This window comes from Lissotriton vulgaris, chromosome 2_1, assembly GCF_964263255.1.
Source record: "Lissotriton vulgaris chromosome 2_1, aLisVul1.2, whole genome shotgun sequence".
Classification (NCBI taxonomy): Eukaryota; Metazoa; Chordata; class Amphibia; order Caudata; family Salamandridae; genus Lissotriton; species Lissotriton vulgaris.
The window spans coordinates 403289275-403307260 of record NC_141687.1 but is presented as its reverse complement, the minus strand read 5'-3'; the positions used below and the strand labels follow the sequence as shown (position 1 = coordinate 403307260).

General features: G+C 44.1%; 1 protein-coding gene across 1 annotated transcript in view; it reads right to left on the bottom strand.

Annotated features, from left to right (window-relative positions):
* LOC147730469 (cyclic nucleotide-binding domain-containing protein 2-like) overlaps positions 1-17986 on the bottom strand; it is an 822009-nt gene that overhangs the window by 400961 nt on the left and 403062 nt on the right. The window contains 1 exon segment of the mRNA XM_086954071.1: positions 12670-12808. Coding sequence (XP_086810197.1) covers positions 12670-12808 — 139 coding nt within the window.

Here is a 17986-nt window from a genome sequence, read left to right as displayed (position 1 = left end):
GTGTGCCTGCTGTGTCATCACCAGTTCCCATTAACCCCAGTACAGGGAAGGCATTTCAAATTGGCAAGAAGTGGAAGGGCACCCCTCAAACCTCTCCCACCCACACTGTGTCATTGGTCTGCATGACTCCACCTCCACGTGCCACTACACCACCTGTCCAAACAGCCCTCCAGCTTGCCAAGCCACCCTACATCACCTGGGCCTCTCTCTCCCCAGTCAAGTGGTCCTGCTGTCCCTGACACACAGCCTGCTCCAAGTCCGCCTGACAGCCAAGAGTCAGTGGTAGTTCCCCTCATACACCTGTCTCTCATACAGGTGTGCTAGTCCAGCCCATTGTTTACCCCCTGGGTGTGCTGCTGGCCATGGAAGGGTACAGTCAAACACACTCACTGTGCATCTTCTCATGTCCTCACTCTGCACTTTGCCCTGCCCACTGGCCTTATCATTCACTGCTGTTCTGACCTTGCCTGTGCAGCTTCTCATGTCCTCACTCTGCACTTTGCCCTGCCCACTGGCCTTGTCATTCACTGCTGTTCTGGCCTTGCCTGTGCAGCTTCTCATGTCCTGACTCTGCACTTTGTAATGTATGTGTAACCTGCACACTGCTAGTTTCAAACCTTACTCAAATTAGAAAAATCAGTGCAGACCTGCTACCTGACTAACCCCTGTCAAGTCTCTAAAATAACTGCACTATCAGACACGCCCTTTTAAGAAACAACAGGCCTCCTCAGAGGAAAGTGTGGCTACCGAGCAAGATACCCTTCCTAATAGACCACCAGTATCAACTACGAGTACCACATCAATGACTGGAGATGGAGCATCCACCAGTGGAACCCCTAAGGGGCCTTTTTTAGAGGCAGGCCAGAGGAGCGACCATCCTCCTCAAGAGGACGAACTAAACAAAACAAACGGGTCAGAAGGGGAAAAGGCTCAACAACGAAAAAAGCCCAAGACGAAGGGGAGAAACCGCTAGGGGACCTGGTCGTAAATATTTCAAGTACGGAACTCACTGATTGCCAACTGAAAGTTCTCAATAAAGGGATGTCTTTTGTACCTACGTATAACACCAAACCATTAGAGACTGAAATAGCTCTATATAAATTCATGAGGAAACTGCGGCTCAGGTGGTTCTTTCACCACATACCTCAAGCACCTGATACTGATGCATCTGCTAGGATGTTTAAACCAAAGAGTACCTTTATTCCTCCCACATCGCACAAAACTTTGGATCTATTCAAGTTATTGGTCAAAAAAGATTTGGTAGATATACACAAGAATGAACCTAAAAGCATGAATTTGACAACAAAAGAATTCGCAACTTTAAAGGCATTGAGTAACAACCCGGACTTAACTTTTCAAGCTGCAGACAAGGGAGGTGCCCTTGTGGTTATGGACACTACCTACTACAACCAAAAAGTCTCATCCCATGTGGATAACACCAACACCTATATTGCTCTGGATGCAGACCCAACAGTTACGTTTCAAACTACATTGCATGACATCCTCAAGAAAGCAAAGGATCTAGGATGGATTAATGAAAAGACTTTCAGATATTTGATTACCGATTATCCCAAAAGACCTCATATCTACATGTTACCAAAACTACATAAAGATGCCCTGGACCCTCCCTTCCGCCCCATTGTGGCCGGGTGTGGCTCGCTTCACGAGCCAATAGGAAGGTTCCTTGATTACTACCTACAACCACTGGTGCAACAGTGGGTATCATACATACAGGACACCACGGATTGTCTTAACAAGCTTGCCAATTTAGCGATATCCAGCGAGAGTGAAACATGGCTGGCTACAATCGACGTGACCGCACTATATATGTCAATCCCCCACGGGGAGGGTATAGAAGCAGTGGAATGGATGTTTTTAAGGAGCGAGTAAGAAGAGTCACTAAACATCTTTTTATTGGAGATTTTACAATTTTGTCTCTATTATGGTTATTTTTCGTGGCAATCCAAATTCTATCTTCAGAAAATGGGAACCTCCATGGGTTTTACCGGGGCGCCAGCGTACGCAAATATCTTTATGGCTAGATTTGAACATTCTCACATTCTGGAAAACTTGAATTGGACTGCACACCTAATGTTGTATGTCCGCTATATCAATGATATTCTGATAGTATGGCAAGGGACTAAGGCACAGCTGGAAGAGGTCATTGAGATTCTGAATGGATGTCACCCAAGGATTAAGTTCACTAACCATATTGATCAGAACACCATAAACTTTCTGGATATCACCATAACAAAGTTGGGAAACAAGATTACGACCAAACTATTCAAGAAACCGACTGACAGAAATAATGCTGTGCATCACTCTAGCTTTCATTCCCAAAACTTGAAGAACCATCTGCCATTTTCGCAGTTCATAAGAATTAAGAGGATTAGCAGTGACGAAGCACAGGCCATAGAGGACATAGAAGAAATGGTGCAACAATATAGCAGCAGAGGATAACCATACAAGGTATTAGTTGAAGCAAAATTGAAAGTTGCATCAAAAAAAGAGAAGTTCTACTGAAAAAAGTCCAGAAAACACCGTCGAGGAGAGAAGTATGTGTTTTGAAGCAATCTACGCTCACATCCAAGATCAAGAAATGTATATTGCGGAGATGGGAGTTAATTGAGCAGGAGGAAGACTTCAGAACAGTATTTGTGGATACACCAATTTTTGAATTGTCGAGATCTCAGAATCTTAAGGAGCTGTTGAAACACAAAGAAACTAAAGCAATTCAGGGAAAGGCTAAAGGGATGCGTAAATGTTTCAATTGTGGACACTGTGGGAATGTACTGGTGGGAGACACATTTACACACCCACATACAGGGAAACAGATAAAACTTAGACATACTTCTGACTGTAATACGAGCTCAGTTATATATGCCATTAAGTGTCCGTGCGGCCTAGTGTATGTAGGCCGCACCACAAGGAAAATCAAGACTAGGCTCGCTGAGCATAAATCAAACATAAGGTTAGGGAACAAGAAATCAAGTTTGGCGCAACATTGGAAAGAGAGGCAACACACCATCCCACAACTGAGGTACACTGTACTAGAGCAGGTGTTGGTTGAACCCCATGTGGATCCCAACGTGCGAATAGCCGAAAGAGAGACATTCTGGATGAGGCATCTTAATACCGTTAAACCTGGTGGGCTGAATGATAAAATTGAATTTGCGTGTTATTTATGAATATATTATGCTAAATTATGACTCATGCTCTTGTGGTTATACTCTAGTTGTTGATACAGGATCAAGTTGAGGCTAAGCGCCACCAACATTTGTGTACACTAGACTTTTTTCACACATCGTCAGATTTTTTACAGGTTTTAATTTACATGATTCACTATTTACACTTGTTCATTCACCTACACCTCGTTTATTTTACGATGAGGACATTGCATGCGAACATTAGATATATTGCATAGATGAAGAGAAGATAGATTATAGTGTCCTTTTGACACAGCTCTTTCAATAAAGTTTCCCTGTTTTCGTAACTGTAAACTCTAGTCCTCTTTCTACCAGCACTGTTTGGATGTGTGTGTTTAATTATTAAATGGACTCGCACATTTTCGTGCGTGACACGACTATAAGCACTTAACCTTTTTTAACCTTTTTTTAACCTGACTTATAAAAATTAAGATATTATTGCAACATTACGTAAGCGAGTGGAGGCTTTGAGACCCGGGGCGAGGACAATAGTCCGTTGTTGATGTCGGGCGTTAGTAAATAACGTCCCGGCATGCCTTGCCGATGCTCGGCGTTTTTCATGAACTCGAACAGGCAGTGCTGACAAGCTCACGAACCGGCAGAAAACTAAGGTATTTCATGGAGCGTGTATCATCATGGCATTTGTTTGTTAAGTTTTTGATGAATATGGAAAGGTTATAACGCATGTAGTGAGGTGTGGTTTTGTCCCTTAGGCGGAGCAACAGTGAATCAGAGGTTTCGAGTTTCTGCAGTGGCAATAGGACGTAAGTAGAGGTTTTGTATAGGGTGATTAGAGGCACTAGATATTCAATACGGGCATATTCATGTTAGTTTCTGTTGTTTTTAGGAACAGTCGTTATAGTGACATTTGGAGAGAAGGTGATACAATGCCCGTGTGGAGGGTACGATTAATTTTTTACATATTTTCAAACATTTCATTTGTTTACGTGACACAGACGTTGGGAGCACTAAACTAAACTTGGTGGCATGTATAGGGCACACCACTATTATTTAATTGCTTGGACAGCTGGTTTGCTTGGATACAGTGATACAATGCATCTGTATGAATTTAAAGGTCGTGTATTCACCAATTGTGTATTGCATGAGCACCAATCGAGGTTTAATGACAGTATATATTTTTTGAGACATACATACATTATTACTTTTTTCCTACACAGCATTTCCCCTGACGAAGATGCTTAGGCATCGAAATACATTGGGAGTCGTCGCAAGTTTTGATGGAATTTCTTATTTGTATTTGTATTAGTTTGGTATTTTTCGGGAATGAGTGATTAATATTTTCAAGGAAAAGTAATTGTTAATATGCTTGCGAAGTAGGCTTGAAAAACGATTTATGCATTTTGTGAAAATCAGTACAGTAAACAGTCAATGAACTCTAATCATTGTGGTTAATTATTAATTTTTGATGTTCATCAGAGTAATGATTGTTTTATATAAACTAATGAATGTTGAAACTAATACTCTTACAATGTGGTAAATGGTATACATGAACGGTTAAAAACTTTTTGCACCAGAGCAAATTCGAACAGTGCACTCCTGCACTGACTATGCACTTTGCCATGCCCACTGGCTTTGTCATTCACTGCTGTTCTGGCCGTGCCTGTGCAGCTTCTCATGTCCTGACTCTGCACTTTGCCATGCCCACTGGCCTTGTCATTCACTGCTGTTCTGGCCTTGCCTGTGCAGCTTCTCATGTCCTGACTCTGCACTTTGCCCTGCCCACTGGCCCTGTTGCTCTACTGTGTTGTACTCTCCCCTGTGCCATGGATACTGGCCCTGTTGATCTGCTGTGTTGGAGTCTCCCCTGTGCCATGGACACTGGCCCTGTTGCTCTGCTGTTGTACTCTCCCCTGTGCAGCTTCTCATGTCCTCACTCTGCACTTTGCCCTGCCCACGGCCTTGTCATTCACTGCTGTTCTGGCCTTGCCTGTGCAGCTTCTCATGTCCTGACTCTGCACTTTGTCCTGCCCACTGGCCTTGTCATTCACTGCTGTTCTGGCCTTGCCTGTGCAGCTTCTCATGTCCTGACTCTGCACTTTGCCATGCCCACTGGCCTTGTCATTCACTGCTGTTCTGGCCTTGCCTGTGCAGCTTCTCATGTCCTGACTCTGCATTTTGCCATGCCCACTGGCCTTGTCATTCACTGCTGTTCTGGCCGTTCCTGTGCAGCTTCTCATGTCCTGACTCTGCACTTTGCCATGCCCACTGGCCTTGTCATTCACTGCTGTTCTACCCTTGCCTGCGCAGCTTCTCATGTCCTGACTCTGCACTTTACCATGCCCACTGTCCTTGTCATTCACTGCTGTTCTGGCCTTGCCTGTGCAGCTTCTCATGTCCTGACTCTGCACTTTGCCATGCCCACTGGCCCTGTTGCTCTGCTGTGTTGTACTCTCCCCTGTGCCATGGATACTGGCCCTGTTGCTCTGCTGTGTTGTACTCTCCCCTGTGCAGCCTCTCATGTACTTGCTGTGCCACCTGCCATGGACACTGGCCATGTTGCTCTGCTGTGTTGTACTCTCCCTTGTGCAGCCTCTCATGTACTTGCTGTGCCACCTGCCATGGACACTGGCCCTGTTGCTCTGCTGTGTTGTACTCTCCCCTGTGCCATGGACACTGGCCCTGTTGCTCTGCTGTGTTGTACTCTCCCCTGTGCCATGGGCACTGGCCCTGTTGCTCTGCTGTGTTGGAGTATCCCCTGTGCAGACTCTCATGTACTTGCTGTGCCACCTGCCATGGACACTGGCCCTGTTGCTCTGCTGTGTTGGAGTCTCCCCTGTGCCATGGACACTGGCCCTGTTGCTCTGCTGTGTTGTACTCTCCCCTGTGCAGCCTCGCATGTTCTTGCTGTGCCACCTGCCATGGACACTGGCCCTGTTGCTCTGGTGTGTTGTACTCTCCCCTGTGCCATGGACACTGGCCTTGTTGCTCTGCTGTGTTGTACTCTCCCCTGTGCAGCCTCTCATATACTTGCTGTGCCACCTGCCATGGACACTGGCCCTGTTTCTCTGCTGTGTTGTACTCTCCCCTGTGCCATGGACACTGGCCCTGTTGCTCTGCTGTGTTGGAGTCTCCCTGTGCAGCCTCTCATGTACTTGCTCTGCCGCCTGCCATGGACACTGGCCCTGTTGCTCTGCTGTGTTGTACTCTCCCCTTTGCAGCCTCTCATGTACTTGCTCTGCCACCTGCCATTGGACACTGGCCTTCCTGTTTGGAGTTTGCCTGTGCAGATTATCTTGCATATGATCAGCATTTTGTGCCTTGCATCTTGTCTACTATTGTTCTACTGTCACATCTATGCAATATGTGAATAAAGACAGTTACTCCTGTTGTCTGTTTTGTCAGTGTACTTGCTGATACTTTATGTCACTTAAACATTGCCAAGCTCTTTGCCCACATCACATTTTTAAACAGGGGTGACAGCAGGGTCTTCAGTCCATCCAGACACTGATAATAGTGTTAATTTGTGATGGCTATTTTACCTGTCATGCAGTTCTCTTTTTAGTGGTTTGCTATTGTTAGCTACATTGTTCACATGTCAGGTTGGGGGACACTGCCAGCACAGGGTGTGATGCTATGCACAGGTTTGTATGCAGGCTGGGCAATGTCATAATGTATGTGTGTTATTCCTTTATGTGTGCCCAGCTGTGTATGTGTATGGTCATCTTGTGTTGGCCCTTAGCCCTGGTCCCATGGCCTACATGAGATGTGTGCTCTTGGGTAGTCAAGAGGTGTGCAGTGTGAAGGGTGTGACTTTGTGGGAGGTGTGGATGTTTGTGAGCCCCTGGATTGTGAAAGACACACATGTGTCACCCAGGAGTTGCGTGTCTGTTGTTTGGATTGTTCTGCCCTGTGGATATGGTTGTATGCACATGTGTGAGTTGTCTGTTGTGCACTGTGCAGTGTGTTGGTGTGTCCCTGCTGTTCTGTCAGACTCCTCCTTGTTTTAGTCACTTATGAGTGTTCAAAGTGTGTCACTTTCACATCAGTGTTGTGTTTGTTTGATCATGCATATGTCTTGAGTGTGTTTGTGTAGACTGTGTAGCCCTGCTGCTGTACACTGCCATTGTGGTTGTCTTTCTCATGCATTGCAGGCACATGGTGCCTTTTATCTTGCTGTATGGCATGGTGTATGTGGTGTAATGCCATCCCCTATGTGTGCCATGTATGCCTACCCATGGTAGGTCTGCACTCCCTATATTTGGGTATGGTACACCCCTTACGTGTCTACTACTGACATGCAAGTCAGTTTACTTTGATGTCAGCTGTCCCCTTGGTTTACATGTATGTGTGCATCCACCTCACTTCATTTGTGACACTGTGCTTTGTGGTGCAGTTCTTGGGCCAAGAGTGATGTTCCCCTCTGAACACTGCCCCAATGGTTTATGTGTGATGTTCTTGTGCTATTAATCAGTCAGGATTGCTCATGTGCACTTCAGCTGTGTGTGCTGCCCAGTGCTCTAGTCAAGAAGGTTCTGCTCTTGTATGCCAGAGTGGTGCATCTGTTGTTGTTATATTGGATGTATGTGTGTTGGCTGTGGTATTGCTTCACTTCCTGGGTGTGCTGTTGTGTTTGTGCTGTGCTGATTTGTATTGTGTGTGTTGATGTTGTGCCAGTCATGTCTGTGTATGAGTGTTCTGCTTGGTGTGCACACACTGCTTGTTGTGGATACAGTGCTGTGTGTATGTGGCCTTGGCATTGCCTGATGTGCATCCCCTGATGTCCTGTAGTGTTTGGTAATTTTGTGCATCTGTGGTTGGTTTCATGTGGCAGTGTAGTTCTGTGATGGTGTACTTCCTGTGTGATATGTGGTATGCTGTGTGTGTTTTGTTCCTTAGTGATGAGGATGTGCTCTCCTGTTGTGTCTGTGCTCCCATTCCCTTTCCACAGTTTGGCTGACAGGGTATGTCTGTTTCTGATGGGGTTCTGTGTGTGTTTCTGTAGTGTTTGTGTGTTGCTTTTGGGCAGGCATCTGTTCAGGCATCCCTGTGTGTGTTATGTTTGTGGCTACACCAAGGGTGTGTGTTTGTTTGTGTGTGTATGTACTGGCAAGTATTGGCAGCCTTCAGTGTGTGTGGCACTGTTGTTGTGTGTTCCTTGTCAGCCACTCCTGCAGTGGCTGTCTCCCTGGTTGTTTGTTGTGTGGTGCAGGGCGTGGATTGAGTGTGCTAGTTGCTGTGCTTGTTGCTTGTTGCTGTGCATGGGGGTGCACAGGATGGGCACCTGGCCTGTGACTTCATGGGGTGTGTTGATGTGTGGTTGGGGGTAGTGTGTCCCTGTGTTCTGTGCCCTGCCCATGCCTTGGACTGGCCCAGCCTTCTGCATTGTGCGCATGTGTTGACTGCTGCGGTGACGTGACCGGGACCGGGACGTTGCTGCAAGTTCGCGGGTGATGTGTGTCCAGGATGCAGTGGGGTGACTTGGTGGCAGGTGGGTCATGTGTGGGTGCCCTTGTGGATGTGGTATTGCCCCCAGCAGGGGGTCTGTTGTGGATTTGGACCCTGTGTCAGCCTGTGTGTTGTATTTGTGTAGTTGCGTACCTGCGGCGTCGTCTGTGGCAGACCATTAGATGATAGTGCTGTAGCAGTTACAGCACCGGAGACACATGTAGAGCTGGGTCCATGGAGGTCGTGACTGGGTGGTGTGGACCGGGTCTCTGCTATCGCGCTCCACTGTCGAGTTTCCGCCGTCTTTGGTTAGGCTGTGTCTCCGTTACTGTGCGTCTGCCTGTTTGGGCCATCCTAATTTGTGGAGCGGGGTGGACGTCATTCCGCATGGCGGAGAGTCTCCATTGGCTCCCACCTCCGCGGTGACGGGCGCACTTTGATGGCGCTGCGCATCGCTCCACGGCAGACGGGATTTGACCTATGTTTTGCAAAACTAATATGGCAGACGTGTTTCCCACTGCTCGAGGGCGGAAAAAGGCATTTTTCCGCACTGCCAGCACCGTAGTGGTGCCACCGCCCGCCACCCTAATAGACCCCTCAGTGTTGACTTTTGGAGAAATCTCCACAGGCACTGATTAAAATGATAGTAGCATCCATGTATAGCTGAATGGGGGTAAGTTTTTAAAATTTCAGTAATCATGGCTAATTCAAAATCCAATATTATTTTATGTGGGAAGTAATTTGCATTTTCAGATTTTATTTTATTGAGAATTTCTAGATAGGTAGTTTGAGTTTTATTTGGGAGTAAGCAGTAGATGAAGGGATGTATTGTATAAAGTTGATAAAATGGCTTTGGACATATTTGAAATGTGCCATCTTTCATCCAGATGTTGCTTTGTTGGGGTTTTGTTAAGTTATTTGCAGTGGCAAACATTATTATGCATTTTTTGGGGTTGTTATTGAAATAAAATGGCTCTTTGTTATGGGTAATGCTTAGTTCTGGTGGGATGTTTACTTCTTGGAAAGTTTTAGGGATAGGCATGGTAGTTGTTGTTTTCCTTCTCTGTCTAATTATAACTTTTTTTAATGCATCAATGGATGGTAATTGTCCAGATGCATGTTGGGGTATTTGTGGTAGCTGTTCTTTTAATATTTCACTAGTGGGTTTGTCTGTGCCACTGTTTGCTTCTTTGATGTTTTCTAAAGCTCCTCTAATTTCTATTTCAGTTATATTTGGGGGGTGGGTGTGCTCATTGACAGATACAACAGTAGTTTCTTGAGTTATGGCTCTTCCGTAGCATTTGTTTGAATAGTATTTGCTACATTTCCAGAACACTTTTAAATCTTTCTGCTTTTCTTGCGTATATACATAACCTATACATAACCTATGTAACATAGGAGCATTTTTCCCTATTGTGATTCTATGAATTGTCCGGCTTCAGTCAACATCTAAATCAACATTGTAAGTATATAGCAACAAATGTATATGTTTCTAAAATAAATACTTTACTTTACAAATACTTTGTTTAGTGCTGAAGAGAATGTAGATATAAATAAGTTAATATGATGCAGTAAAGTATTTATTTTAGAAACATATACATTTGTTGATATATACTTACAATGTTGATTTAGATGTTGAAAATTATTTTCTTTTGATATTTGGGGGCTGTTAATTTTGGTTTGTAGAAGGTATATCTGTTGATATAATAAGAAAAAATGGCAAGATAATTTGAAGCATTTGTTGTAGGTGATAGGGCAATTGGGAAAGGGTTTGTTTTAATTAGATACATTATCGTTTTTCTTTAAAGTACTTATTTTATATACTTACTTTTTGATTTGCTTTCTTTTCTTAGTTGTGGTCGATAGTTATTGTTGTGCTTGTAAGAATCTGTACTGGAGATATAAATAATAGAAAGTATATTTTAGTTTAATCTCATTTAGTTGTATTTTTAAGAACATTTTAGCGCTATTAATGTTGTACAAAAGTTATTTACTTACGTTTTGGTTAGCTTTATTTTCTTACTTGTAGATAATTCTTTTTGTGGCTGGAAGAAACTGTAGTGGATATAAAAATAAATGAAAGTATATTTTAGTTTGATATAATTTAGATGCATTATTTACAACTTTTGAGCACTATATAGTTTTATGAAAGATTATTTACTTACTTCTTTTAGTTTGAAGTTTTCTTTAAAAATTAAGTCTTGTTACCAGGAAATAAACTGGTAGTGTTTCCTCTTCTGTTTTCTTGTGCTGTTGAAGTGGAAAAGAGTACCTTTTTGGGGGGGCTTTTATGCTGTTGTTTTAATTAGTTAGTTTCTGTTATTGGTTATTTTTGTTGCAGCTAGATTTTGATTTGTTGTTGTGTTTAGTTTGAATTTTTTTGGGGTGTTTCCATACATGAAAAATGCTAATTAAGTCATTGTAATTTATTTTAGGTATATGTTATAGTTTAAATATTATTTATAAATAATTTATTGTTATATATTTTGGTGTTTATTTTGTAAAGTATTTATTTATTTTACTTTTTAAGTAATATTAGTAAATATTATATATTTTGGTGTGAATGGGTTTATAAAATAACTATTTATATGTATTAAGTGTATTGTGTATGTTTGTGTTGTAAATATGTATGTTTTATATGAATGTTTATGTGATAAAAGTTGTATATGTAATCGATTTTATTATAGAATCGATATTGATAGCTGTCTATATTTTAATTTTCGATATTATGGTTCATTGTCTATTAATTGTGTAAATTTCTATAATTTTAATTTCGATATTTTGTTATTCGATAATGTTAGAAACAATATTATTTTTAGTCGATATAGTGAGTTTGATATTTTATTTTATTTTAAATTAAGTATTGTTGGTCGATATTTTGTCTCTCGATATTTAGTCACTGATCCCACACAGATCATAGCCGTGGATGCTGGCGTCAGGTTACCCCAATTTGCCTTTCTGAAATCCCCCTGAAACCTCTCAAAGGCCACCCTTGGAGTGCAAAACACAAGTTGCGTTCACGTTGTGAAGAGTATTTTTCCTGGAGCTTATTACATTTTGGAATATGTGCTGAGGGAAACAAGTATTACTTCATTTTGGCGTGGACCATCCATACACAGTTAAGAAAAAAACCCTCTTAAATTCACCCAAAATTGACATCCACAAGCGACCATTATCACATGGCCCAGAGTGAAGTGTGCCTGCCCTTTACATTGAAGGTGTTCAGAATCTACCTACACACAGACGTTTCCATGGAACATCAAGTCTCTAAGGCATCAAAAGTGTTTGTGGCAGCTCAGACCTTTGAGGAAAATGTTGGCCTGTATTCAAACTAGTCACCATATCCTAGTAGTCCAGGCCTTAGTTCAGTCCTGCCTAGACTAAGGCAATGCCTGCTATCTGGTTCCCACCAATATGTTACGTCATCAGCTGGGACAGAGTGAGGCTGCTCAGTTTATTTTGAGCATCTCTCATTAGGAGCACATTGCACCTATTCCTGAGCACTTCCATTGGCTACCGATAAAGAAGAGGATTGTAAGGATGTGTCAACTGTGCATCTGGAAGTTGAAGGTGCAACTTCCCTGTTTATAGCCCCAAACATCCGTCTTTATTATTCTGGATATCATTAAAACCCAGAAAATAAATTTCGACAACAGAGCCTTTTTATTGGTGGCCACAAAGGAATGGAATAAACTACTGAGTCGACTGCGCATAATGGGCTGGGTTATCTTCGCCGTGGTGCCTCCAGGATAGATATCTCTGGTAGTGGGCAATAGTGACCCGTTTCCCTGGCCACTCATAATGAGGGCTTTGTAGGAAGAAAGTTCAGCCACTCAGAATGCATTCTGGTTTGCACAACTGGAAGCCTGTACCAGCTTTACTTTAAATGGGTATTTCTGCCAACAGATATTCATTGTTAGAATGGGTCTCTTTCTTATGGGAAATTCTTTACCAAAATCAATTGTAATGACACCTCTATTTATGACTGGAAGGCCTGGCCTTCAGTTGACCTCCAACATACCGGGGAGGTATGTGACCTTCAACACACATATCTTACCTTAGTAACAAATGTAATGCTGGCCGCCGTGCTGCTATCATCTATGATCACTTGTCCATGGTGGTACTCTTCGGTTTTGCATATCCCACCTACAGTCTCAATCAGCTGGTCCGACCCCGTTGCAAAAAGAGCATGAGACCTGAGAAAAAAACATGTGGATAAGAAATTAAAGCTATTGCTTTCCTTCAAAATGTGAAAGGTGCTGAGCCGTGCGTTTGACAGTCACAAGCCCTACTAGGGTTCAGAGAATAAGAATATCAAATCCAAATTTTAAAATATTGCCCATTATAAACCTTATCAACCGCGTTGGACATCATTCCTGACCCAATTAGCCTGCCATGGTCTTCCCAAATGTCTCAGTAGCATGTAATGGTAGTCCTTGAGTAAAACATACCTCATGCTTGTTATGACCAGTGTTAACCCTGTGTGAAACCCCCCTCATACAGGAGAGGTGCAGGCAAATAAAATAATGGTCAGGTGGGAAGACATTGTATGATTTGTGTGACCGTATCAATGGAACAGCCAGATATGCATAACAACACAGATGACACCTGGAAAATCTAAAAACTACAATGATAGATGTGGCTGGGCTACATGCAGACCCATTTGGTGGAAATATCTGCCCCAAGGAGAATTCTCTACCCTGGGCTCAAGTGTTTGATCCCTCAAGTGTATCCTGGAAATATTTTGGGGTTATCCCTGTTTTTGTATTTAAGTGTTCCTTGATATGTAACCTTACATTTGTTTGGATAATGTATGTTTTAGAACCAGTATTTCGATCTTTGATGTGTGATCTGATTATCTCCTGAAGCATTCCTATTCTTGAATGTTGGATTTTAACTTGAGAGTACAAGTTGACCCTCCTTACTATTTTTCCCTAAGGTTGGATTTTTAGCTTCTATTTTAAGGTATGAGCTACTCTACATGAGGACTTCACTTAGAGTTTCTCTTTCTAGTAAGCACTCTAGCTTTGAATGTTGCACCCGTAATATCTTGGACATTTCCACTCAGTTTATACAAATATTTATTTACCAAGGGAAGAGGTGATGGAAGGTGACTGGTGTTAGTCTTGAATTGGCTCAAAGATGTTTACCATCGGCAGTCAAAAGAACAAAGTATCCTATTAGATATGATATGTCTGCCCTTTTCTCTAAGTTGTCGCACACCGGGTTGAATACAGCTTGTAAGGCTGAGCTTCTAATGATAGGAGTTCAAAATGCCCACTATCCCAACTGGTCCACCCAAGCCCAAAAGTAAAATAGAGTCATAGCTGCCAAGGTTTCAGATTGCTATGAGCAACATTTTGATAATTTCTGTTTAATTGTGAGTGACGTTCAAACGACTATGAACTACACTTTCTTGCAAGCAAAATCAAGCAATGAAGACGAGGGAAGCATATAAATATCAGAAATTACACCCATTTGAGAAACTAGAAACTCTGAGAAAATCTTAAAACTGGAAGGGCACTAACCTAGTGCCCTTGTAATCTGATCGTACTGTTAAACAAATGTGTAACCATGACATCAAACATTAAGCAAGTCTTTCAGAGGCAGTCCTTTATTAAAGTTGTGTGCACATATGCAGACACAACCCCAATTAAATACAAAAGATAATACTTATTGAATGCAACAGATTGTCACTTGAATTATAAAGTAAACAATACACTATTAAAGTCCAAATGTATATAACGCCTAGCCCGAGTACAACACCTGCCCAACTGGACAAACGTGTCCAGTAAAAGTAAATTAAATTAGATAGAAGATAAGTGACTTTACAACTGTGTGCAGACTGCAGAGAATCTAATGGCTGCAATGCAGAGCTGCTCAGCAGCTGTAACTTTACTTACACTACAGCGCAGCAGCCGAATGATGACACACGCTACGCTTCTGTAAAAGTAAATGAATTCAGGACGAAGAAGAGTGACCTTACAGCTTTGCGCAGCTGCCGAGACTCTAGTGACTGCAATGCAGAGATGCTTGGAACCTGTAACTTTAGTTACAGTACATTGCAGCAGCTGAATGATGACACACTCCTGTAAAAGTAAATTAGATTAGGTGAGTCAGTGACATTTTCTCCAACAATACATAGTCGATGTAACTGCCCCGCCATCACTGCACGTTACAGTTTGAGTCATGGATGGTGGCAGCACATTGCTGGCTCTAGTCAGGGTTCACTTCTGGTGGGTGCGATGTCCCCCAGCTCTGAGCTCTCCTCTGCAAGCGCCAACCTCGCTGTTGTGTCAGCGTGGACCGATTCATGACGGTCAACTTAAGCAACATAGACAACGGGCTCAGCCGTGACGTCCACAGGGCAGCGCGCAGCCGTGGTCCAGGAAGAGTGGACTAGACTTGTGCAGCTGCATTCATGGTTCGGCTGCACTGGGCTATATGGCCGCCGCCTGATTGGAGTAATCTTTCTCAAGGACGGTGGTCATGTTGGATAGCAGCCGCCACCCACTGATCTCTACTGGGGATGGAGTATTGGCGAAATGCACCCGCCCCGCTGGCAATTCTCCGTCCTCTCCTTTTAATTGACTCATTTTGTATAAATTATCTACATCTTCTGTTGACAAAATATTGTATGCTGCCGACTTTCGAGCTGGGGAACCAGGTTCGAGTCTCGGCGCCAGCTCAACATCCTGTGATTCTTGGCAAATCACAACATCTCCCAGTGCCTACCAAATATCAATCAATCAATCAATCAATCAGGGGTTTATATAGCACGCTACTCACCCATGAGGGTCTCAAGTTGCTGGGTGGGGGCGGCGGCTCCAAACCAGTCGAAGAGCCAGGTCTTGATGTGTGCAAGGTGGGGAAGCGTCTGATGTTCTCAGGGAGCTCGTTCAAGGTTTTCGCTGCGATTTAGGAGAAAGCTCTGCCGACGGTTCTCTTTCTGGGGATACGGGGAACCTCTGCCTGGGCGAGGCCTGCGGAGCGGAGGTTGCTGTTGGTTACGTGGAAGGATAGTCTCTCGTTGAGGTAGTTGGGTCCGATGTTGTTGAGCGATTTGTAGGTGTGGGTGAGGAGTTTGATGGTGATCCTCTTTTTGACAGGAAGCCCGTGGAGGCCTTGTAGGTGTTGGGTCATGTTCTCATGGCACGGTGTCCCGAGGACGAGTCTGGCTGCGGCGTTCTGGATGGTTTGTAGTTTGCGTAGAAGAATTTTGTTGATTCCGACGTAGAGTGCGTTGCTGTAGTTCATTCTGCTGGTTATGAGTGCTTGGGTGACGGACCTTCTGCAGTAGGGGGGGATCCATTTGAAGGTCTTACGGAGGATGCGTAGGCAGTTGAAGCTGGTGGAGGCGATGGCGTTGAATTGATGTGACGGTTCATGGAGAGGGAGGAGTCAAGGATGATGCCGAGGTTCCGGATGTGGTCTTTAGGGGTGGGTGAGCTCCCAAGGGCGGGGGGCCACCAAGTGTTGTCCCAGGCGGTGGTTAAGGGTGTGAAGATGAGTATCTCGGTTTTCTCTAAGTTTAGCTTCAGACAGCTGTCCTTCATCCAGGCTGCCACGTTCTTCATTCTTTCTTGGAAGCAGAGTCTGGTGTCTTCTGGATTCTTCATGAGTGAGGGGATAAGTTGGGTGTCGTCGGCATAGAATACGATGTTGATCCCATGCTGTCTGACGACAGCGAGGGGGGCTATGTAGATTTTGAAGAGCGTGGTGCTGAGAGATGTTCCCTGGGGTACTCCGCAGATGATATCCGTGGGTTTGGAGAGGAAGGGTGGGAGTCTGATCATCTGGGTTCTGTCAGAGAGGAAGGATCGGACCCAGTTGAGGGTGGCTCCTTATATTTCCGCGTCGTGAAGTATGGCACCCGGCGTGTGATGTGAGTGTCAAAAGCATTGGAGAGGTCCAGAAGGATGACGACCGCGGTGTGTTCCTGATCCAGTAGCATCGGATGTCGTTGGTGGTGTGAAGGAGGGCAGCCTCAGTGCTGTGGTTGCTGCCGAATCCAGACTGAGAGGCGTCCAGGATGGAGTTCTCTTCTATGAAGGCGGTCAGCTGGGTTTTACGATTCTCTCTGTGACTTTGGCCCGCATATGGGGGAGAGAGATGGGCCAGTAGTTTTTCAGCCCCGTAGGGTCAGATGTTGCTTTCTTGAGGAGGGGTTTTACCTCCGCCCGTTTCCATTCATCTGGGCAGATGCCTGACCTAAGGGAGGCATTGATGCTTCACCCTACTTCAGGTGCAATGGCGGCGGCGGCCCTGTGGAATATGTGTGGTTGGAGTGGTACGTTGGGGATCCTGAGGGGGTTTTCTTCATGGTCGCGATGATGAGTTCGACGGTCGCGGGATCCCAGGACGTGATGGTAGGTTTGTCGGTGGCGGCGGGTACGGGGGTGGTGTTTGTTGTTGGTTCGCTGGAGTTGTCCTAGAGGGCCTTGATCTTTAGATGGAAGTAGGAGCTGACGTTGTCACAGAGTTCCTGGGAGGGTGTGACATGTCTGTGGATTCGCAGGTGGGTTTGGCGAACTGCTGTATGACATTGAACAGATCCTTGGCGTTGGCTACGTTGGTCTGGGCTTTGTCTCTTATGAAGGTCCGTTTGATGTCTCTTATGCGTTGGTGGTAATCCTTCAGGCGCTCTTGTGGTTGTTCTGTGATGAATGTGTCCTTGTGTAACGTAACTGGTGCTCATGTAAAGCGGTCTAGTATCTTGGAGTCGAGTTTGCGGTGTGTAATAATGGCAAAAAAATAAAGCTTAATTTTCAATAGAACTTTAAAAACTAAAAATGTATCCCCAGGTTCGTAATTCATAGGGTAGTGGAGGGGGTACCAACATTTGAAGGCTAATCAAACTGCAGTGGGATAGTAAGGAAGATCTCAGTCTTGGTTCCATTCATACAGAGGAAGTTATATTTCATCCAGTGGAGGATTTGTCTCAAACATGGCATGAGGTTTATGGAATTATATGGGTTATTGTCTAGCTGTATGCATCATCTTCCTATATCAGTTAACTTAATAAGATTGAAGAAGCTCTACCAAAGGGCAAATGTAGATGCATTGATACATGAGAGGGATGACTCTCTGGAGCCTCTGCTGAACTCTGGCTATCTGGAGGATTGTGCTGCTCCAAAACAAAACCTATTTTTTGACTGTTCCTGGAGAAAAAGGATTGAATCCATAATACATTACTGGGATACCCAACAAAATTATTTATCCAATTTGGGTAAGACAGTGTAAGGACTGAACACAGCCAATGTGAAAAAGTGAGCATGCTAAATTTTGTGGGAGCTAGGCGGGAATTCCAGAAGCCAACTTCCAACACCATCTAACGCTCTGCAACCACCAGAGCACTGGAAAACAACCTCCAA